General features: G+C 40.2%; 1 protein-coding gene across 5 annotated transcripts; it reads right to left on the bottom strand.

Moving 5' to 3' along the window:
• Positions 1–5,218: 5,218 nt before the first annotated feature.
• avpr2aa (arginine vasopressin receptor 2a, duplicate a) lies at positions 5,219–19,251 on the bottom strand. 5 transcript variants are annotated; one of them, XM_019259293.2, is made up of 7 exons: positions 18,865–19,251; positions 17,504–17,656; positions 11,214–16,095; positions 10,106–10,351; positions 9,721–9,867; positions 8,071–8,644; positions 5,219–6,838 (listed from the first exon to the last, which is right to left on the bottom strand). In XM_019259293.2, the coding sequence occupies exons 3-7, from the start codon at positions 11,589–11,591 to the stop codon at positions 6,639–6,641; spliced, it is 1,545 nt and encodes a 514-aa protein (XP_019114838.1). In that variant the 5' UTR covers positions 11,592–16,095; positions 17,504–17,656; positions 18,865–19,251; the 3' UTR covers positions 5,219–6,638. The 5 variants fall into 5 exon arrangements, with proteins under 5 accessions (XP_019114838.1, XP_019114839.1, XP_010746421.2 ...); XM_019259294.2 differs by having other exon boundaries at positions 11,214–15,789; XM_010748119.3 differs by having other exon boundaries at positions 11,214–11,593.
• Between the last annotated feature and the right edge of the window lie 6,086 nt (positions 19,252–25,337).

Raw genomic sequence — 25,337 nt, 5'->3', positions numbered from 1 at the left:
CTGATGTGCTGTTTTCTGTCTTAATGTACACTGAAATCAGTAAACAGGCACTGGAGCTCCTGGTGTTACCTGGCTGACTGGCTGTAGTGCAGTGTCGTCTGTTGAACACACTGTGGCAGCTCTGAGCTGCTTTGTAAAGCCTCTGTTGGATTGAGAGAGAGCCAGCTGTTACCTCATCCACAGATTACATGTGTTTTTAGTGGTTCAGTATCAGCTGTTGCTAAAGTAATGCAACACATTGCATAATACACTTAGAGCCCCTGTCCTTTTGCATCTACTCCACTCTGGTTTATCACATTTAAAAGTACTCAAGGCAATCTTATGCTTCTGTGATCTAGTTTGTAAGAGAGAGATTTAAACTTAGCATGTCTATTTCTGTAGCTGGCCTGAATCACTGTTTGCACACACTGTCCAGCACGTAGAGTGAAGCATAAGTGCAACTTCTCACTGACCCCCATGAGACTAATGCAAACTTTGTATATAAGAAACTTGAGCCACACACATAAACACTGCAGAGTGCAAGACGTTTATGTCTGCTTTTCTGTAGCTTTGTCAGCAGAAACACACACACACACGCACACGCACACACACACATATCCGCATGGTTTAAGCATATCTTTTGTTTTCTGTCACCTTGGCATTTAGACAATAGGGACTTGACAATGTTGGTAATTCAGAGAGGACATGAACTGGAGTGAATCCAGACACTCCCTCATGGAGTCACCTATTAGGCTCCGGGAAGTGAGGGGGTCAGGGGACGGCTGGATGGAGGGATATAAATGGAACGAACAAACAAACAGTCAAAGAGGGCCACTGAGTCGATGCTGACACAAGACTCGTCCTCTTCTTTGTTGTGTGATGGAGTTGAAAGTGCTTGACTCCAGCCCACACACATCAGTGCGGATAATTCCGGATGTAGAGTGAAACATTTTGAGATTGTTGTTGTTTCAGAGCGCATGCACTCCCAGGAAGTCACATTTTATTCTTTCAGTGCTACATTGTTTGTAGTTTTCGGTTTCAAACTCTAATTTACAAGGACATACAAACAAATATATCTGATCACATTTATTTTTATATAATGACAAAAATGAAAGGCTTTTAAAATTTTGATTGAACAAAACAAAGCAACTTGTATTCCAACGCTTTATGACTCCAACATTTATTTACATACAATACATTAATAATATAGCATAAATATAATATTGATATAGAAAACACTGGGGAACAATTTGAAAAAAAAAACATTCTGTTGAGTTATGTTTGGCATGCTGGTTCCAAAATTGCAGTCAATTTTTTTTCTAGCACGTCAAGTTTTTTCTCCACAGCTTACCCAATAAGCAAAATTCCACTGATTAGCTGTAGTAAGACTTGCCAGCTGATTACGATTGGACTCATCTACATCTATGTGGCAACTTGTTTGTGCAGTCACAATTGAGACAGTGCGGTGAGAGGTGTGTGCAACTCCCAATGGGTCAGTACTATCAATATCTGCAGACAGAAAGCTGGCATAGTAGAAATTAAGAGGATGTGTGCTGGCCTTTCTGTTAACCTTGTAACCATGGTCATATCGTTGTAAGTTCTATTTCGTTTTATGCTGTTTTTGTAGTTTTCAAAGCCTGAACTATTCCATCTTAGTGTTTTATTCACATAGGTATATATTTCCTTTGTTTCAGATCATGTCTGCTCCTGCTACTTCTCGTCGTAAATGCCTAAACAACCCTGACTCCTTTTGCTATATTTGTGGTATTTTCACCATTTCAAGTCAGAATGCAAACATCAGTGCATCTGTCAAACAGACATATTTTGTATTTTTTAAAGTAAAACTCGGTGATCAACACAAGCCATGGGCCCCTCACAAAGTGTGCAAGCAGTGTGTCGAGAGTTTATGAATGTGGACCAAAGGAACATGCAAAAAGTTGCCATTTGGTATCCCCATGGTTTGGCAAGAGCAAAAAGATCATTGCACAGACTGTTACTTTTGTTTAGTGAAGTAAAGTATTTTTCATATTTTTTAAGAAAACGGGGACCCTATAGTTCAAAAACTTGACGTGATAGAGAAAAACTGAGGTCAGTTTTGGATTCCGCACCCAAAAATTAGTTAAAAACAGCTGTCAGACCTAACTCAACAAAAATTGTGTTCCCCAGTGTAATTCACCCAATGTATGCTCAAGTCTTTTTCATTTCATCATTGTGCAGTCTCTACACTGTTTGCACTGTCACTGTTATCTGCCTCATGCCAGTGTCTTATTTACCACCTATTTTACCTCCTCATATTTATTATCAGTTTTTTAAAAATCTTGTTGTCCTCTGCTGCTGGTCTCTGAGAGTAACCAAACATGCCCACTTTGTTTTTAGACGTTATATGTGCTTATTATTGTAAGTTTATCATCATCAGTTTATCACATGAGACAAAATGTTTTTGAGAATTTCAAGTCACTGTAGAGTAGTGTGTGTGTGTGTGTGTGTGTGTGTGTGTGTGTGTGTGTGTGCGTGTGTGTGTGCGTGTGTGCTGTGAGGCAGAGAAAAGCTACTCTGACAGAGGTGTGTAAAACACTAACGCCGGGGGCAGACACCGATGAGCTTAGTGAGATGCAGCAATGTGGAAACTGGCGTCGCACAAACTATTCTCACATGAAGTCACACTTACTGTCTCTGCCATACGAATTGTTTATCCTGCTTGTTCTTCACACTTTTTGCAAAGCAGAACAAGGTCAACAAACAGTGGAATAACTCACTCAGAAAACAGACTGTATCCTTTTCACGCTGGCTTCCCCTTCTTTACACTACAATAACAGTTATTGTTCCAGCTATTTCATGGATTTGTATGTACAGTGTGGTATGTTATATGTGTAGCTGCTTCAACCACAACAGGCTGTGTTTGGAGTGAATAAACTCACTGTCAGTTCCAAGCTTTTGTGCTTTCTTCTGCTTTCTCCCTCTTCCTCTTCTGTTTGGGCATCCTCTAATCCGTTTTGACTGTCTATGCAGCTGCCAACCATATATGGGGAAATGCCCTTCTCTCTTGCTCTCTCTCTCTTTTTTTGTGTACGTCTTTTTCTCCGTCATCATAGACATCCCCTTCACATTTCACACTAAAAGGTCAAGCACAGTAATAATCTCATTTACGTGCACTGTTCATAGCTGGCCGGGAGCCATGAAATACTATAGATTAAACAGGAGCAGAGACAACAAACCATTTCTTTGCACATAAATCCTGTGAAAGCCTGTTGAGCTCCCATAAAAAGGATTTTATCAGACGCTGTCCACATGCCTGTGTTTACAATGAAGAAAAAAATTACTGGGTCTTGTTGAGGTGTGAACACAACCACGCTTTAAGTAATGAAAACAAGGTGGGTGAGAGTGATAAAAACTAGCCTTGATTCCCCCTGGCGCTCAGTCATATGAGGCATGAGTTTGTACGGAATCATAAAAAGTGTGGTTATATTTGGCAAAAATCACCTGAAGAACAGTTGCAATCAAACTGTTGTTGTAAACAAAGGCAGTGCATGCAGATGCTTTTATGTAAGGAAAATATCTTTCTCAAAATTACAGCTGCTTTGACAGACAGACAAGTGAAACAAAGAAAATAAATGGTGTTTTGAAAAGGCATGATTGATTGTCTGGTTTCTTTTTTTTCTTTTTTTCCCTCTGTTTATAAAGTGAATAGCTCCAGTGCTCTCTGCTAACAAAGACACTAGAGTGGGTTGTGTAATTTGTTGGGGTCAGATATGCCTCCCAGTGTCTTGGAATGAGCTTAGTTACTGCATCGACAGTCATCAGGTCTGTGGAAGGGTCTTGAGTTAAGCAATGCAGACACATTGCTCAGTGTAGTAAAGCTCCTGGCTCCAGGTCTGATTTATGCTGACTTTGGTCAAGGCTGGGGGGCTCCGTCATTCTTCAGAGCCACTAGATACACTCCTTGGCTGACCCTAAATTGATTTGAAGGGGGAAGTTCACCTTTTTTCCTGCCCTTGCGACAGCCACACAGAGGGCTCATTTATTTCCCTTACACGCCATTGCAGCTACAGGCCTAGCAGGAAGCTCTGCCCCACGTAATGAAGAAGTGACCTTGAGTTTAGACATCAACCTCACTTCAGCTTGGAAACCATAAGCATCAGGATATTCAGCATAAACACACCCACTCTGACAGACTACAGGATTACAAAAAAGCAGTAACCTACCCTACAGACCATCTATCATGTGCTCTGACAAGGGGGGGATGATGGTTGTTGGGGCGATAATAGTTACTGTCAGTTCTTCTATCCTCAGGAAACAACACAGAGTCACATTGAAATTCTCTAGTGGGTGTTTGTGGTGGCAAGTTCTCAATTTCTTGGAAAACATTTATTATTTAGCTGTTGTAATGCTCACTAAGAACTGTACAGACAGCATAATGGAAAACTAAATGTGTTTGGCCTCTCCTGTCAGTCTGAAAGTCTGGATGGATCTGAAGTCTGACCCTTTCAGCTGAGAAGAATCATCCTCTGGCCTCTCAACTTCCTGACAGGATGAGGAAAATACATGAACACCCTGAGGGTTTGGTAGACGTTCATTTATTTCCTGATATAACAAAGTGAGACACAGGACGTTGTTGCTGTAACCATTTAATTTGGCAGAGAATCAAAGTGAAGGCTTGTGTCTCAGGAACAAATTCACAGTGGCGTGCTGAAAGCCCAAACACCCTGACTGCACAGAGGAAAAGGTGAGGTTTCTCCTTCTGCACAGACAATCACTCCAGAGACACCTTGAAAGCATCCCCGTATTGTCCTGCAGACTCACATAACACTGCTCTCACATGAAAAAAGGATGTGCTGAAATAATTTCCTCATTTTCTACGAACATTTAGTATGGAAAAAAAGTTTAACCTCTGAGTAAACTCAGTAATCTTATTTTATACACACAGAAAGTTATCACATCTACTGTCTGTAGAGTTGCTTATATAATCGTACTTATATAATATATATATATCGTACTTATATATATTATATATGTTATATATATATATATATATATATATATATATCTATATATATATAAAGTCAGAACATTACTATTTTAAGTCTGTCATGCCGTTGCAGGGCATAATTACATTCACTTAGGCAGGATAAAATGTGATATAAAACTGTACATGATCATACGCAGTAACAGGACTGAAATATATATCTGTAGATTTATATATATTATATATATATATATATATATATATATATATATGCTTTTTTATATGCTTTTTTATGACAACAATAAATAAAAAGATAAAAGAACAATGGCTCAATGGTGATATTACATATCCAATAATTCCTGCTCTGGAGGAATAACATCATTCCAAGATGAATCCAGTTAGGGAGGCCCCTCAACTGTCTAGTACAGGCACTTGTCTTGACTGGTAGTATTTTCATGTAATACATCGAAGCTTTGTAAATATGTTAAGACCTTATTTAATGCTACAGTTGAGTTTTTAAAAGTCTTTGGTTTGGCATCTACTTGTTATCTCCTACACACACATGTCGGACCATTACAAATTCATGTTTTACATTCAACATTTATCTTACACAAAATGTTTTAATGTGCCTTACATTTTCAATAAATATACTTTACATTGTTCATCACTGTACATGGAATGCTGGTGAATGTTTCCTTCCTGCTTAACATTTATGTTCATGTTCCATACTTGTATGAACGTGTACCTCATATGTTGCCTTAGTACAAAATATAGTCACATGATTGTGTCCCGGTTGGTTGAGCAAACCTGGATTGTTCATTTGTCTTCTCCTAGGCTTACCCCACCTCCTGTCCGGGTTAACCCAGCTCATAAGGCAGCGTCTCATCTCTACTGCGGCATCCTCATAAGTGACTTTCTGTATGTCTTGCTCTTAAATCACTATTGTTCTTTGGAACCAGATTCCTTCTGAGTGAATATGAATTCAGCCTCAAGCATCTGTCTGTAATCCACTTTCTTTGATTTAACAAAGTTTGTTTGCATTATTAGATTTCGACGGCAGCTTCCTCAGGACTACCTCTGTAGCTGTAACATCCATGTCATCCCCTGTCTGTTCTCAGTGCAGCAGCTGTCTCGCTCTCTCTTACTGTCTGTATGTTTCTCTCCCTCGGCCTGTTGCTTTGTTTTCTCTACACCCGTGGCTTTGTCTGCTGCTTTGTACATTAGGCGTGCCATAAGGCCATTAATGTAGTGATCCACCCCTTGCATTCCTGTGATTCTGCTCTGTCTCAGCAGGAGTATTTCACATATGAATCCCGGCACAGGGTCCTACTTAAACTGCTTTTTTTCCAAGGCCATTTTGCATTGCAGATCCTGTCACTGACGGTCACCGCATAGTATTTTCTACAGTGTCCTCATAAAATGGTGTTGACATGTTCAATGACACCCTTCCTCACTGCTGGGGTTGAGAAGACAGGTGATTACAGATAGAGAGCCTGTTGACAGTACAGCTGTCCTTTGTCATTGGAAACATCTGGTAGAGGTCAATGCTCTCTGTTCTCAGGCTGTGATGCTGGAGGTGGTTGTGGTGGTGCTGAGTTGTGTGCAGCAACACGTCCTTGCAACACAGAGTATGTGCACTCATGCACGTACTTTTAAACATGTCTCTGTGTGTCTGTTTCTGTCTCATCATTCTCTGTCAGTACAGACTGTCCTTGGTGGTGGACGTGTGTGTGGTGGTGGAGTCGTCTGGCAGGGAACCTCGGCGGCCACGTCTCGACCGACATTGCAGCAGGTTCTGCAGCTCTCTGGACACGCTGCTGGAGAAAGCTGTGTAGATCCACGGGTTGGTGCATGAGTTCAGACTGGCTAGCAGCATCAGGATAGTGAAGGCCACTCCTGCACACATACACAAACGCTATAAGATAAGTGCATAAACACATGTAGACTCAGGGACGAGTACACACCCACATGAAAATGTAAATGTGCAGTTTGTCGGCTAGAACATTCTTCCAGATGGAAGTCACAGCGAACATGACATTGTTCTCTGTTACGAAACAAATATAAATATGTACAACTATTTAACCTGAAAATAAACCATTTATTGTTTGTTTTTAATTTTATTTCCTCTAGAAATAGCAACGGGACTGTATCCCTGCATAAGTCCTTTCTCAGCTTTTTTTTAAATTCTAATAATAGCTCTTTATGTAATAACCAAAACATGCTGATATCACCACGGCTAATTGAGGACAATAGATAAGAACAAACTGATTTTACAACACAAAGCTGATGATAATCAGCTCTGTGTGTTTGTGCACGGCGGGAACAGGAGCTGTCTGCCAGGAAGTGCTCGTCCATGTGTATGCATACTTGTATCTGCATGTGAGTGCACTTTGCATGTGTGTGTGTGCTTACATGTGTGCATGGAAACTTACATGCCCTGCTCTGTGTATCCACGCAACTATGTCCGCGAGCTGTTGGCACGGATCATTGTTGATGAAATGTCAACATCTGGCAGTGTTTCAAAATCAGTAGGGGATATAAACAGTTCATTTATTGGCTTCTGATGTTTGTCTTTAGCTTAAGAGGACACCACCTCAGCCCATGCCACCAGCCACAAGTTAAGGCTACACTAGTATTGCTTACTCCATCACTGGCTGACGGTAAAGACATCAACAGATGCTGTTTGTGTGTCAAAATGTACAGAGGCCAGTTATGTCATCCAGGAATTTCTGGTTGTGGGTCAAAATAAACATTGTTTTTGACGTTGTATTTCACTCACCGTGCCACATCTGAGCTAGAACAGAGGTTTAGACTCACTAAGATGGACAACAACATTGATCAAGGTGTTGATGCTATAAAGCAGACCTGGTTGTTTTGCTTTTGTTTTTGGCGGCTTATAGTGCAGGTTTTGCACATTTAGGCTAATTAAATGGCTAAACTGGGCTAAGGGGGATTAAACCATCTGAGAAAAACAACTTAAGTAATTCGCTGGCAATAGTTATAACCAGATGTCTGCTTTTGTTGCTTTTTTTTTTTTTTTTTTAGGGTTAATCACAAACATAGGCGAATGCTGCAGTCAGGCTGACATCATGGATAAGCAGTACTCGTAAAGCAAGTATGTGGCTGACCTTGGTCTGGAGGATTGGGGTCCCAGGCCGCCCAAAGCTGGACGATGAAGAAAGGCGACCAGCAGACAGTATAGACCAACACGATGACCAGGGTCATTTTCACCGTCTTGGACATGGCTTTAGTGATGCTGGGAGGTGGAGCGGCTGGAGGGTGAGGGGGGGCATAGTCCAGGGAGCAACGGGGTGAGCCAGAGGCCAGCTCAAAAGATGTGTAGGACTCGTGACAATCTGAGCTGCTCAGTGTTTGCTGCTGTGTAGGCGACGTTGTTGTTGTCACATGGTCACTACAGCAACTGTTATACTGAATAGCAGTGGATGGTACATAGTCATAACACTCGCCCACTTGGCTGTTATGGCTGTTACTGTGAGGGTTGTTGTTCACACCCTTTAGGAGCTGTCCTCTCCCGTCCCTGCCCCCTCCTCCAGACGCCTGTCTCCCCCTTTCTCTGGCCCGCTCATCCTCCTTCTTAAAGCTGTGGAAGCGGAAAAGGATTTCATTCTTCTTCAACTCAGCCGTCACCATCCTCTCTGACTTCAGGTAGATGTTGTTGTGAATCTCTCTGAAGATTCTTATCTGAAAAATAGGAATATATTTCAAGAAACAGCACAGATTAATATGACAAGACATTAAATTAAGACATTTATAGACCTCAGGGCCTGGGGATTAAGTTTTATGAGTGGCACGAGCCAGATTCAGATGCTTATCTTGCTCTCTCCACACAATCTTGTTTACATTTCTGCTTCTACAGTGACAGGGAATTGGAAGCGAAAGAGAGAGAGAGAGAGAGAGAGAGAGAGAGAGAGAGAGGGAGAGAGAGTGTGTGTGTTGGCCTTCACCAGCTGTCATAAACCAGGGACAGACATTTTTATGCAATATGGGTATTCCTCCACTCTGTTACAAACAGAAAAGCTACCATAAAATTTTATAGATGATCCTTCACGCTCTCCAGAGAAACTAGGGAGAAAAGATTTGAAATCAGGTAATAATAGATAATGATTTTAATTTTTGTTACTGCCAACCATTACTCTTCTTCCATGTATAACTTAAAATAGCTTTATGAGGTATAGACGCTGCACTCCATTCCACACAGCACACTATGCACTGGTAAACTACATGTGCTTAATGAGTCATTTGCAAACTTTCAGAATTACTTCCTTCTGTAGAAACTACATTATATGCTTGAAAAAGAGTCTGATGAGGCCTCACAATCTGAAATCCGATAATGAAAAAAGGTCAGGGATTCTATGTTTGGCTGAGATCTGGTACATTCCACTTCCTGGCAGGAGGTTCTCAGAGTGGGCAGATTTTCTGAGCAGCCGTCTCAGCAGTGGTCTTCCAAGTGCTGTGTTAATTAGGGGAAATAGCTGGACCCTGGAAATATCTTTCCGTAAATAGAGCAACAGGCCTGATGGGAGGCAATCCAGAATGCCTATCCACCATGGGATGCTACATAATACCAACCACAGCCCCCCACAAGTTATCAAACAATGTCTGCCAAATGTGCCCTCAATGAAAACAAAACAGAATTTCATTCATGCCACGCGCTTCATTATTGGATAATGTTGCCTACAGCATGTAATCCTAGTCAATGGCTCTTTGTGGAGAGTGCAATTAGTGACAGTCCAGCCCGCCAGCACAACCAGCATTACCTGACAGATGGTAATGATGAGGGCAGGTAGGAGGAAGACTGCCACGGTCATCCAGGTGACGTAGGCCTTCAGCCCCCATGGCTCAGCAAAGTGACCCCAGCACTCGTACTCCCCAGGAGCTACTTCTGAGCGAGAGAAGATGAACACCTGATGGACCAAACAAAAGGAGGTGGTCAGCACACCCACAGACGTGACTGTCAGTTTCCATTGCATTGACTGAACTGCAATGACCTCATGGAGCTAAAAATAGAACAACATCTTGAGTTTGACCAGAGAAATCAGGGTGTAAATGCCTGCTGAGCTCTCATTTCCTATTTCACTATGTGTTTTTGTTTGTGTAAGTGCTAGTGAGGTATTGTTTGTATGTGTATTCACTCCTCCCTACCTGCGGTATGCTGAGGATTAGCGCCAAACCCCAGGCCACCATAACAGGGGTGTTCCAGCGGGACATTGCTCCCCCACGGTAAGCTTGCAATGGGCAGCAGATGGCATGGTGTCGGTCTACTGTCATGGCAACTATCATGTATGAGGAAGCAAACATGCCCACAATCTGCAAATACTTGATGGACCGGCAGAGAAAGTCAGGCCCTTGAAACCTCTCTGTGATGTCCCATATTAACTGAGGAAGAACCTGGACACACAAAATAAAAAAAGAAACATTTATTTATTTGCTAGAAATGTGAACTAAAGGATACACCTGGGGTTATTTTGAATTTTTCTTTTGGTCAACAAATCCTGTAAAAAGATTAAAACTAACAAATTGGTTCTGGCGAACAAGCTAGTCCTGACACCTTATGTTTCTCTGTCATAGACCTCCAGTGTTGTCTACAGTGTTGCACTGGGTGACATGTTCCTTAATTACCGTGAACATTAGCACTGTAATTTATTTTGACTCTGGTCTGCTACTGCTGCTGCCAAATGTGTGTTAATCCGCAGCTTGACAGTAGTCCCCAACAAATCCACCTTTTACTCCAGTTTGCTGGAAACCACACTGCCCAGCTATTTTGAGAAATGACAGAGCCTTTTAAAAATAATTAAACTACATATTTGTGGGATGTTTAAAAGCCACAGACAGGGTAGGAAAGCCAAAGTACTGACAGATGGGCTAACATATGTTTGGTTTTGGTCTTTTCATTGGATTTGTTGACAGAAAGAAAAATATAGAAAAGGTCATATACTTTTGCTATGGACAAGACCTGTCACATACAGGTGTGAATAGCTGGAACACCTTACAGTTCAATGCAGTAGCACTGAATTAAATACCATTTTTACTCTGTTAAAATGGGCATTTTGTGCCCATAACTTAGCTATTTAGTGTGGCGAAGCAGTTCAGGTACTATACCACCAATCACATGAATACCTTAAACCACAGTTAAAGTTTACTATTTGCAATTTGCAACCTGTGCCATCTTAAACAGACATTTTTTAAAATGTTCTGCTTCCACAAACATGTTCATGTTCCTGTAAGGCTCTGAAGTATCTCATGAACTGACCTGAAAGAGGGCCACCACGAGGTCAGCCACACACAAGTTGACCATGAACACGTGCATGGGCGCATTATGCTTCCTTCTCCTCAGCAGCACCCACAGCACAAAGCTATTCCCCAGGGTGGTAAGAGCCAGCACCAACCCGAGCACTGCGATCTCTGCCCGAGCCAGGCCCAGGTCCCTCGCCCTGGGCTGGGGCAGGGTGTGAGGCGTGGTGGTGGAAGCATTCTCAGGGAAGATCCCGAAGAAGGATCCCCCACTGTGAGAACTATTGAGGGAGGTCAGTTCAGAGACAAACAAAGACGACGACAAAGAGAAATTATTTCTTCCTGTGGTGACCAATGAGGAGAGGGCTAACCCATCCCAGTCCGTGATGCTTTCCATTCCTGAAAGACAAACAATGTGTTAATGTGGAAAAGTTGTTTTTGTTGTTTTTTAATTATACCATGCACAAAATAATCACCAGAGTCAAACTGGTGCAGGGTCACAAGACTAAGTCTAAGTTCAGATTTTACCATCTGCAGATTTTAACAACAAACAATTTACTTATTCTGTGTTATCACAATATCTGTATCTTGTCTGACCTCTGATATCTTCCAATTGCCCTTAACAAATTCTTGACGCAAAAGATGCATGTAGAGATGTAGAAATGATTCACAGGGGCTCTTTGTTTTTGGTGCATCTGTTAAATGTTTCACATCATACACTTTAAATAGCTTCTTCTCAAAAATTTTATGAGATGTGACTGAAAGCAATGAAAGCCAGAGAGTGTACAGATCACGCTGCCTTGTGACTATTTTTATGTTTTTGGTGCTGTCTCCAATTTTTTAATAAGTCTTCAGTGTTTGTGTTTAGCCATCTCTCAAAGCCTCAAGTTCTGTTTGACGCAAGTCCAACGTGGTTTATTTTCTTTTTCATATTTTCTCAAGGTTGATTTGACAGCTTTCCCCTCTATCCCACCACTCTTATTCCTTCACCTCCGCTCTCATAATCGCTCTCATCCCATGCTTACCCCCATACATTCCTGTTTTCTCCTGTTTTCATTCCCTCCCCTCGCTAACTTTCTCTCATACACTCGTGAATTCTTTTCTCTTCCCCTGGTCACACTCTGTCTTGATCTCAATGAATTTTACGTTTATTTTTCTTATGCTTATAAATAAATGGCTCTTAAGAACAGAAGGTTGATAGGAATCAGATGACAATTTCAAAAAACAGAGTCATGGGACGCTTGGGGCATCCTTGTTTAAATAAACTGCATGTAAAAGAAAGTCTGGGAGAGGAAAAATTAAGGGAGATGAAAGAAGGGCGATGAAGGAAATTGAAAAAAACATCCCAGGAAAGGTAAAAGAAAAGAGTTGTTGAAAGGGGGTGATAAGGGGGGCTATGCTGCCTTCCTTACCACAGTGTGTGCTGATTGACACCATATTGATATATCTTTTTTGATGAATGTACAAGGACAACTAAAAATACAAGGGAAACTACAGTGTGGTATTGTGCAATTGAGTGTGACTAACAAGATATTACAAGGTTGTTCTCACTACTCTACTGAGACCCTAATGGCCAATTTGCTAGTAATAGCGTACTCACTGCTGGGTGCATGAGATAACACAGCTGAACATATTATCGAGTGTTACATGCTGGCTTTGCCGAAGGAATGTGTTCAGATGAATGCATGACAAGCCAGGCCAGCTGGCTAGCCAGTCAGCATGAAGGTAGAGTCGTGGGTGACAGGAAGAAGATCTGAGCGTGACCATTCCTCTGAAGTCAGACAGCAATGTTTTGGTGTGAGTGAAACCATGCAGCCACACAAGGTGACCATAACTCAGCCATAAATGTCTAAACCGAGACCAACCCTTATTAAATCTGCAAAGATCATTTTTATTATCTCGTTCTTATTTTTCTCTTTCAAGTTTTTTTTAAGCAGGGGTTTAGACAACAAGGCCTTTTTTCATCAAGGAATCTCCTGGCCTCTCTTTGTCAGGCCCTGAGGATCCTTGTTCCCCTCTCTGTAATTACAGCATAATTCATGAGAGGATTCTTTGTGCCACAGCGGTCCTTTATACCCTCATATAATCTCATTATGCATATTTGCTCATGTGACTAATTTCGTATGTGAAATTCCTTTTTTCAAGCATGCCTATGTGAAGATAAGGTGTAATGACATGGGGCGGTAAGGTAATACCAGTGTGTCCTAAGACATAAATCTACAGTATTACAGAAATGCCAGAAAGACTAATGTCCCCAAATTGTATTCAATAGAATAAAATTTTATTATTTAAAAAAAATAGTCAGACGAATCTTCTGTTGTGGTGTCAAGACTTATGTGTAAATCATATGCAGACATTTCTTCCTTCACAAAGGATTACTTCATTTCTCAGTCTTGTTTTGATATATTCAGAGTTTGCCCTTGTTTTCGTGAACTCCTAAAGGACACAAAGCTGCTTTTTCCAAATATGCACATGTCTCGTTTGCATGACTTGTGAATCCAAGAAATCAAGACGGATTGCCTTAAAAAATTGCTCAATGGCTTGAATGCAGGAGACCCACGCATAGCTCAAAACTTCTGGCGCCGATTTTTCCTGTCCTCAGAGGAAATTCCATGAAGTGAGGGTATGTAGAGAAGGTAAATATTGTCTGCAGAGCTGCGCTGAATGCTGTTTAACGTATTCCTTTACATCCCCTGTCTCCGAAAATGTATTCTGCTTTGCTCTCTCTATAATAACGCAAGCACCACACGGCATTCCCATCTGTCTGATCGACTTAATGTAAAACACAAATTATTCCATCTCGCTGTGCTGGATGGACTGTAGACACTGCTTTTAGTAGTTAGTAGAGTATGTTGCTTCCACCCATTACTTTAAAGCTATCACTATGATAAATGGTGGTGTCGATTCCTCTCTTGCTTTTCTCTCTAGATGCAAACCAGTGTGCAACCATCCATTTTCATGTCCTCCCCATCCTATGTACACAGGTCAACAGTGCCTCAGGGAGTACAGGAACAGGTAGTTAAAACACACCAAAAACCATTATAGCTACCAACCATTCACATCTTTCAACATATAAGTCCTCTTTTAAAGCTGCTCACACATGTTTGGGTCATTCCCTTTAACAAATTATGTCGTCATGTTCCAGCTATGCAGAGTTTCAAAAGCTTTCTGTTTGTGTTTGTGTACTCTTAAATCATCCTAGAGTACAAAACGTCCTAGATACACATTTTGGGATGAGATAATAATTACACAATGCAATATAAATATTTGGCCATTCTGTCAATTTAACAAATAGTCAAAATAATCAGAAGGTCAGAGGATACTTTAATAAATCTGGATTTCCTCAAATTGGACTCATAGACTTCATTAACAGTTCATTATCAGTTCATTAACTGGAGGGATTGTGGCTGGTTTCAGGTGAGGTAAAAAAAATAACTTAAGAGTATGTTAGCAGCTTATATTCATTTTATATAGCCACCATTTTTGTGTATTATTTGCAAATGCAGGCTATACCATTATAGTTTATGCCGTTATTTATACAGTCCCAAACTTCCATTGTTTTCATTATTTTCTGTCCTCATCAGAGTTACAGTATGGCTGAAGCCTATCCCAGCTGACTTAGGGCGAGAGGCGGGGTGCACCCTGGACAAGTCACCAGCTCATCACAGAGCTGTATTATATAAAAATTAAGACATGAAATTTGTATCACATGCCACAGTGATCAAATCAAGTCTGTATTATGTTTGTCAGTGTTGCATTATTGCTGCGTGGTAATGCAGCTTGAGCACAAATTGATCTGAAGTCTGCACCTTACTATAATGTTACTTAATGATGATTTAAATAATTTAACAAAAATCAATGCAAACTCGATCTTGACTGTGAAGGTTTACATAACTGAAGCTCGCTAATAGACATTTATATTGTGTTCTGTGCAGAATACAATGGATGTCTTGCAACATGTAAATCTGCTGCTGTGGTCCTTTAAGTTTAAGTTTTAATTATAGTCAAATAAGAAATGACTTTTACCAAGAAATTAAAATTTGAAAAGGATGAGGTGGTAAGACCTCCTGTCTGTCGACTGTGTTTTGATGTCAAAATATTGCCTGTCTCTTCTTCTGTCTTACCATATCTTGGTGTGGCAGAGAAACATTCACTCTTTCATGCACAGAGCGCCATATTGCATTTATAAACACTGACAGTGTGGATGAGCCTGTTTGGCAGATTTAAAGCTAATCAGTGACTAACATGAAATGGTGGTGGCAGGCAAACAGGTGCTTGGGCACTGTGTGCAATAATCCAGACATAATGAAAGATCTATCACTTCCCCACCTGTCTTGTGTGTGCATGTTAGTACCTTGATTAGTTCCCTTTGACCAGTTTTGATCCAATCTGATTAATGAGGACCTCTCTGTCCTCATTATCAGCCCGATGTACACTCAAACAACCTGTTGCCAACCTCCTCATCTAATTTACTCTTCTTCCTCCTTAATATTTTTCCCACTCACTTGTTTTTTTTTTCACATTCATCCACCCGCTCTGTGTCTTTCTTCTCTTCTCTCCTAACCAACCCCATCTCCTGTCATTAAGGATGAAAACTGGAGAGGAAACAAATTCTGATATGGTTATTATTATTCTCACTGATATGAATTATCATCCTCAGTAATACACTTTGGCAGGAGGAAACAGGATTAAAATGGTCTAATCTGCATCTAAGCCAGCTGGAAATAAACATATGCATCAGAAATGAGATCACATCATGTGATATACTTAAGCTTTGGTATTCTGTGCTGCTTTTTCTGCATGGCAAAAGACTTTATTTACATACTGATCAATAGATTCTTACACAATGAAGGTCTGGATGAATCACGTGGTGCCACACTCTGGGCTGTGCAGAATATAATCTACATAATAAAGCAGATATGACCATGCTTTCTTTTTAGAAACCACATATAACAGTAAATTAGATCCTTTCTGGTACTCTCACATGCAGCAGAAATTCATTTCAAATTAGTTCCCCATTGACATTCTCATGTGCAGCATGAATTCCCCATCTGAATGAGTTGGTACAATGACAGGTGGATACTGCGCATACATTCATATTTCAATTTGTGAAGGCACCTGCAGTAGTCATTAAAAATCTGATTCACAGCTCTGTATCTGTGATGTATTCCTCTTTTTCATTGTGAGTGTCATTCTGGTTACTGCTGTAGACGGCAGCCTGCGTGAGTAATAGAAGTAAACACTTTATTTTTTTATTTTATTGCCAAAACAACCCATTAAATGTTAATCATGTGGGACTACACCTCATTGCACACACAAATACACTCATTACTAGCCCATATTTCTTTTGTGTGTGTCCTACAGTGCTCCTTGAGAGAACATTGCTATGAGTTTATTTCCACAACACACCAGCCAGTGGACAGAACTCACTAGGTCCAAGTCCCCTTATCAGTACTGATAAAACCTGTTCATAAGACCACTGACTGCCTTTCACTGTTATGTATCATTAACCAGAATACTACCAATGAGCATGTTCCCTAAACAAAAGTTCTTCTTTATGTCACACAACTGATATAAAATTCAGAGCATTTCCCCAGAAGAATGGAAACTGGGCCGCTGTGTTACCACATCAGCTAAAACAAGCCTGGAGGTTTTGTAGTTGATATGGTCAGATCCGTGCCACGTGATGAAATGTACACGATGAAATGATTCCCTGTTAGAGACCAGATTAAATTGACCATGAAAATAACAGTAATGATGATGATGATGATTTTTCCTGATGGGAGCTACAATCAACAAAGTCATTTTGTGCAAATTATAGATTTTGCCAAACACAAAAAAATAAGAAAAGTGTATGATTAATGGAAAAACCTTTTTAAAGCACTTTGGATAACACAAACAGCTTCCTACTCTCAATCTAAAAAAATATTTCTATCAGTCGATCCAACTTCGATTACACTGGTGGAAACAAAGAAGACAAACTGCTCTGTTGATAGAAAGCACTGCTTCACTATGAAGAGGAACTTCTAACTCCCATTTATATATTAAGTACAAATATTTTAAAAGTCAGGAAACAAATCAATCATCTTTGAAGACCTAGACTTGTGTGTACCATAAACACAAAACCAGTCTGGGACAACAAATTTCCTTTTTATCGTCTAAAGACCTTTTTGTGTTTTAAAATACGGGCAGGACACACACACACACACACACACACACACACACACACACACAAAGAAAAGGACACACACATGCACACAAAAGAAGAGTACCCCAAGGTGAGTATATATGCCTTTTGTCATGTCTCACCTTGTTGTCAGTGCATTGTAAGCTTTCTCACGCGTGTCCTTTTCTCTTGGTGTATTTTGCTCTCGTCTTGGTGACTATGGGGGACAAAGGATTAAGAGCCGTCACCATTGCAGTCCATCCTGGAGGAGATCAAATGAACAACTTGACAGTTTCCTCCAGGTTTTGTTAATCCATGGAAAAAAATTAGAGGAAGACATGCATTTTCAGTTAGGCTCGGCCACAAAATATTTTCAATCAAGCACTGGGCATACTGTAAATATTAACATATGTTACATGTGTTGAAATCGGGACTGACAGGCATGGTAAATACATACCGTAAGTATCATGACTTCATCAAAAGCATAATGTATAACGTGACTATATACATGTCAAATCTACTTAATTTGATATTTAATTATTTAAAATAAACAGATGACAACATTTAAATTATTTTTTGTATTTGTATGTAAAAATCATACATCAGTTTATATGTTATATAAGACACACTTTTTCAGTGTATAATCAGTTCATTAATTTATTCACTTCAGTCATAAGTGCATTTTTCAGAAACAGGTGTATTGTTATAGTAGTGTTTCTAAATGTTTTCCTCTTTCTCATCAAAGGACAGATTTTCTTTCTTTCCTTAAGATTTTCTTTCAGGAAAAACAAAAACTAAAGTAACGCTTTATTTGGATAGTCCACCCACAGATTAAACAGTATCTGTAACTTTTCAACAGTTTCCTTTTGTCTGTAGATGTTTAACAGATTTTCTAAAACGTATATGTGACAATTTATGAGAATACCGAACCAAGATGTTTTTTGTTCCTAAACCTGATCCAATCTTCAACACAGTGGTGGAATATGAGAAAACATTTTTTTTTTTTTAATCTCAGCTGATCAACTGTTCAAATGTTACAAATACTCTTATTCTCACTATGTCTAGGCAGATTATCCAAATAAAGTGTTTCCAGACCTACTACTGTTTTAACAGAATAAGTCGTATACTAATCAGAAAATTAGGATTAATGATACCAAGGATAAAACAAATTACTCTGTAGTAACTGTAAAAATGAAAACATTAATAAAAAATTAGAGTCAATATAAATTGTAAAATACTACATATGTGAGTTACGTCTGTGTGTCTGCACGGACAATACATACTGTTAGGAGATGACCCAGATTGGTCAGTAAACATTTACACTGACTCACTACATGAACAAGTTTGAGTTCCTACAGACCACTGGGCTGTAAAATGTTTTCAGTGAAGAAAATTTTTTTTGGAGCATTATAATTAGAAGTATTTATACTAATCAAATCAGTATAATAATCAGTATTAGTAACCAAATTAAACATTCACCACAGAGTAAATAAAATGCACTTACTTATATTCCACTTCAATGGTGACAAGAAGCGCTCACAATTTTGCACAAAACATTGACATCTTCAGTGCTGTCAATCCAAGTCAGTGTAATATCAGCTGGCTCCTGATTGAATTAGGGTGGACACAAAAAAAAATCTCACTTAGTTTTTCCTTTTAATTCTGTGAGTGTGGAAGTGGTGTTCTGCAGGGTCTGTGGAAGTCCTTTGTGTGTCTGCTGATTGTATTGTCCTTGTGTTGCTGGAGTTCACAAGTATATGTCAGAGTAATCCATTTGATAGCCATGTGTGTGTCCCCGCTCCTTGTGCGTCACGTTATGCTCTTGCAATGTGCTGTGCCTCCAGCAACACCAGCAGAAATGAATCTGAGCTCCGTCTGCTTCTACCTTCCCCTCCCTCCCCCACTATCCCCTCCTCCTGGGTTAACCAGCCTGTCCTCTAGGACTGAGGGTGGAGCGTGCAGCCAGGAGTGGAGGGAGGGTGTTATACATACCTATGAAGTATATGAGAGAAAGAGAGAGAGAGAAGAAGGTGTACGGAGTGCTGGGTTTATTTGCATGCGCATGTGGTGTGTGTGTGTGTGTGTGTGCATGTGCATATATATGTGTGTAAACCTGTTTTGAAGTTAAGGGCTGCGTGTGTGAGTGTGAGAGAGCAATGGAAAGACAACAAAAGCACCTCCCCTCATTGTAATGATTCATGCCTTGTGTAAGTCATTGATACACCGTTGCCGCTTGTGTTTTTATCCAGAGCTCTCTCCGATGTTTTGTGCTCTCTGGTCTTGTTGCTGGTGGACAAGGGCCGGTGAACTTCCACCCATCCAGGAATACCGTTTGGCTGAGTCAGCCGGGCCAACAGTAGGTCACACCCTTGGTGTACACACAGACCAGTGAAGGTTAGTGCAAAAAAAAAAAAAATTGCTGTCTTTCAATTTTAATGTCAAGGCCATCCCTCACACACACACACACACACACACACACACACACACACACACGTGATGATATGGAAATGCAGCTGAGACACACGCAAACACTCACAGGTGTTCATAATGACTGAATTCATAAAACACTCTTATGCACACACACTTTGAACAGATGCACAGACAGAAATCTAACCCAGCAGGCAAATGGTGGCGATGTACCCAAATTTATTTTGACAAGAAAATTGCTATTTCCTCTTAATTTTCCCCTAAAGCTGCAAATAACAAGGAAACTGCAGTTCATTGGCATTTAACACGGATTATATAATTCCAGTTCATTTGCCCCCAGTAGCACAGACACATGCAGACACCAGCTTCACCCTTGGGCACTGTCTGTCTAGCCCAAAGCCATTGATCCCTTGCCAGCAGAGACTGAAATGCCCCATGATGTCAGAAAACCTGGCCATTTTCCTTCACTGGTCCGGCCAGGTTCACATCAGATGTCTCCTTCAGTCAAAACCATTCTGTCCTGCTGCTGAGGAGGTGGGGGCTGTAAGCTCCCTGAGAATCGCACTAATGTGATTATCCTGGCTCCTCTGGTCTTACAGGATTTTTTGTTGCAAAGCGGTAAGGCAGCAAAATTAATCCACAATCCACTTTGGTCGTTTAGCAGCTACACATGACAACTGAAGAGCAAGAGAGGAAGCTGAGGAGCGGTGAGAAAGAGAAAAGGCATTGGCTGGGACAATAAAACCACAGACAAAGAGATGGCTTGGTCAGATTGAGTGTGAGTTTCAAGGTTATGAAAATACTCCCTTGTAGAAAAATACTCCCTGAATGAAATATTTTATTTGGGAGCACACCAGCCCACATTATATTACCATTCACTGTCATCAGGTGGAACATCTCTTGCACATCATGCACAGTTGAAGACCTACGCTAAAGTTTAAAGGAATGTTGAGACCTTTAAATATCTCTATCTATGACAACCTTTTCCTCTGGGATTTCTAGATGTACTTTCTCCCACATGTTAGGGCTTATTTCAGCTCCTAGTATCATGCCAGAAATAAAAATGACAGCTGTTCTCCTCTGAGAGGGAGTCTCTAATGCAGAGACCTTTCAGTGACTCTTCTCAGGGACCTCTTTATTTGAACATAGGTGTTGACAATCCTAAAACATCTTGCATTGAGCTTATGAATCAGGCATGTCAGGTCAGTCAGGGCCCCCCCTCCTGCCTGGAGAAGAGAAAGATGGAGGCAGTCCTGGAACTCACTGAACTGAATCTAAAAACAGTCACTCAATCAAGTTCACTTTTCGATCCAAATCTCTGGACTCTGTCAGAAACCACAAACATAGCTACTATGGACCTCATGATAAAGAAATGAGGCTTAACTAAACATTCACTCATAGGGACAGTAAGTCCAACAGATCCATTTGTTTTAAAGGAAAGCCTCAATTTGGCCATGTCTTATAGGTTTAGAAGTACGGAGCTCAGAACAACACCTGGTCTGATAATGCTGGCACTGAAAGGTTAAGGAACATCTGAGGGAATCATTAAGTGTTGGCTTTGAATAACATAGAGAGATGAAGAATTTAGGATTCATCTTCTGTGAATCCATAATAACCAGAAAAAGATACTGTGGGAGATTACTTTGCCAATAAAGGGAAGTTTTATTTCTATCAAAGGTCCTATTACTGTTATTATTCTCAGAGCTCTTTTCCATAAGATGCTACAAGCATGAATCACTTTTGAAAAACTGGTCGCTGACTGCAAAAAAAATGATGACGTTATAGCTTATACGTCACCACAGAGGTGAAATATATTATTTAAGTCACTGTATCTATGCACAAAATAACAGTATTTATTTTTTTTCTTTGCAGCTTCTCCTAAATCACACATGGCTCCAGTTTTTTTTTTTTTTGTTTAAAAATGTTCATATCTTCCTATCATTCTTCTCTGCCTCCAGCTTCGTGCAATAAAAGTGAAAGGAATTTTTATTGTTCAGTTCACAGCATTGCAAAGAAAAAAAAAAGATTTTTCTTTTTTTAAAGTCAGTGGGAACATCTTTTTCCAGAAACAGCTTTTCTGTTCTCTTACACTGGCCAATGCATAGAGCTGCTGTAAATAAAGGGACTATTTCATTGGCAGAAAGTAGTGCCACCAAAGTGTTTATGACATATTGCTGTACTTTAAATTACCGTATGTTCACTTGAAGTGACAGCAGAAATCTTGGATATCTGAGACCCCCGATAAATAAAAACTATTTGCATGGCTAAAAAAATGAATTATGTCCTGCAGATGTTGAAAAAAAGAAAAAAGAAAAAAAGAAGCTGCAAAAAAGTATTAGATAGTTAGTTAGTTTGTGTTTTGTTTTTTATTATATGTACTTATGAAGTAAACGTGTAGTAGATTAATGCATTATTTTTTCATGAGCTAAATAAATTCCCATTCATGAAGTAACCACAGCTGTGAGTTCAGTCCCGGTAAGCAAAGACACTTATAAATGAAGCACTTTGGCAGGACACGTTATTGTTGTTGGGATCAAGTTTGCGTGTCTTTGAGCTACAAGTGCTGTGAAAAACCCACGTCCTGCTGCTATATAATGCGGACATTATGAATATGTGTCTTGTTTACTTTATGTTCATTTCAAAGATAGATTGTCTGTGACATAATCTGTTTATGAAATTTCAAAGCATTAAGTGTGGAGTGTTGAGTTCATTCATCATATCATGGAAAGCTCTGCATATGGTCACAGGCTGAAAGTCATAACCACTTTTCATAGAGGAATACAGCTATTATCTCTGCGTGCTTTGTCATTCTAATAGCTGTAGAAGACAGAGATGAATAAAGTGAACAGCAGACCTGTGATTCTCAATGCCAAGTTGGATGTTAATGGAGGCTTTTGAAGACTGATTTGATCCACCAGTGCTCACAGATACAGATAGATCACACAGGGATGTCAAATAGAAAGTATAAAAGAAGTTACATCAAGCAGTGCTTTGTGAATATGATCTTTGGCTGACTACAGTAAGTTGCATATTTTGTGTGTCCATGTATGATGGAAAATAGAACAGAAATAAAAATAAGTAGTCTACACGTATTCATTTCATGTTAACTTCTGAGCCAATCAAGAAGATCACAATCCCTCCCGATTCAGGCATTTATTTTAAATGGATTAATGAATATTGGTTTTATAAACCCAGCCTATTTCTGATCCTTTGTTTATTTGGTCCAGACATGCCAGCTGTCAGAGTTTCTCTCCTTCTGAAAAACCCAAACTGTTTCTGAAACGCAGAGCACTGTGAGCATATTTTTTTTTTTGCCTCTATTCAACAAATATATTAGATGTGGAATATGCCTCTCATTTAATATCTTAAATTTGTGCAGAGCAACTTTCACAATTCTGCTGAAAACTTTCCACCCACAAAAATTCCTCACAGGCAAACCACTCACTACAGATATATTCTAAAATATTGCAACACATAATAATATAGGAAACCAACAAAGAAAAACTTTGATGCAGGCCATATATTTTCTTATTACAGAACCAATCAGCAGCTCAAAGATGAAGTGCAAGAAGCAGTATACACTTTGGAACTAAATGTCCCATCAGACTGAAAACTGGCATTCGGATTTAGAAAAAATTGATGCACTCAGGGGTCCTGAGAACTGGCCTCCTCTGCAGAAGGGTCTGGAGTACATGTGTATTTTCTGCACGGTCATTTTAACTGTCAAGAATTCAAACCTACATGTTTTTTTATCATCTCTCTCATCTGTTTCTTCTCTTTGTGGCCCCTTACTTGGTTTATTGCTCTGTTTTTTCTGCTCAATCTGTCAGAGCCCCTTTACTGCTAGATGGCAATGATGGATTTTCTGTGTGCACGGCAAACATACAAAAGGCTCAGATAAGGGAAAGATAAACAACAAAGCAAATATATTGACAGAAAGACAAAAAGAACCAGGTAGAAAAGATGCACAGTGAATAGAAAAATACATTCATGGTTTTAACTCAGCATGAAGATGCTTTTGAAATGCTTTTTTTTTGTTTTTGGATCCACTAATGAGAGTTGTGTTTAAGGATGTGCCATTTGAACTATCAATCACGGGAGACTGCAACAAAAACAAACTTCGAAAGCTTTCTCCCTCACCAGTGTTTCCCTTGTTCCTTTCTGCACGCACTATCGGCCTATCCATCTGTGCATCCTAATCCTGCAACCCCTCTGAAGAAGTGATTGGGAACAGGAAAACGGGATAGGTTGTAATTCAAGCATAAGAGATATCTGCATCCTGGAGAAAGAAAAACAGACACCATGAGGAGAAAGAATTAGAGGCATCGAGCGGAAAGGAAGAGAGCGTAAATTAGGAGAGGGTGGGGAACTATCTGCCAGTGTTTGGTGAAGAGAAAGCAAGAAATGGGAAAACCAGTGACGTCACAGTGGAATAAAGTGCACGGTTCGGGGGTATAGTGCCCGAGGAAGCTTGTGTGATTGTGGAGTGTGATGGATGTGGGAAGCAGTGTGGTCCTGTGTGTGTGTGTGTATGTGTACACAGAGCATTAACATGAGCGAGTAGCACAGTGTGGCGCATGTTTCCATACAGATGGAAGTTTGTTTAGAATAGCGTGAGTGTGAGAAGTGAGTATGCAGATGGAGATGCAGATGTGGTGAATAGCACTCTGTGCGCTTCGGGGGTGTCTGGGATAAACTGGCAGGGTCAATATGTTTTTTTGTCCAAATTTCTTCCACTTTCTCAATGTCAGCCAACACCCCCTACTGAATCTGGACTCACAACCAGCAGTGTGTGTGTCTGTGAATGTGCAACCGATGATGCCGTGTCCATGACCACATCCTCAATACATGAAGTATCCAGTAACCATCGCAACCATATACACATTCAGAATGTGTTTATCTGAGTCAAGGTGGATCTGTCTGTCTGTGTGTGCTTTAAAAATGACAAATGTGCACTTTCCTGGGCTCCAAAAGAACCTCTTTCATTGCATTTTTATTATTATTTCGTATCATCTTGATTTAGGACCTTGCAGTTGCCATTGTGCCTCGATGTTGCAAAAAAAAAGTTACTCTTTGATCTTAGCACCACACAGCAAACCTGGGGTCAGGTGGTGTTCCAGCAACAGAGTAATTGTTGGTTTCTGGTGCTCCAGGCAAAAATATAATCAAGCTGCCATGTGTAGTCAGCTGTGTACTCTGTACTTGATTGATACTTGGAGGTGAAAGGGTCGGTATATAGGGGGTCATTAGCTCAGCCTTGCTGTGAGGCCACCTATAGCAGGTTACTCTAGCCATGTGTACCCGTTTGTCTTGACGCAGTACAGATTTTGGACAATCAGGAATTCTAGTGTGTAAGGAGAAGAACAGCAGTGGAGTAAAGATAACCACCATATGAGCTGCAGCTATTTGTTTGGACAGATTTCCCTGAATCCTGGAACCTCCTTCTGTAAACCCCCAAAAGATGGGCCGAGTTAGACAATGTTACACAAACTGGAAGAGACGGATGAAGAGCTGCGGCTGGAAAAAACCCCAAAACACTGACAGTAGAGG

This window comes from Larimichthys crocea, chromosome XV (genome assembly GCF_000972845.2).
Source record: "Larimichthys crocea isolate SSNF chromosome XV, L_crocea_2.0, whole genome shotgun sequence".
Lineage (NCBI taxonomy): Eukaryota > Metazoa > Chordata > Actinopteri > Sciaenidae > Larimichthys > Larimichthys crocea.
Note: the sequence above shows the minus strand (reverse complement) of the source record. Positions and strands in the feature narration are given on the sequence as shown.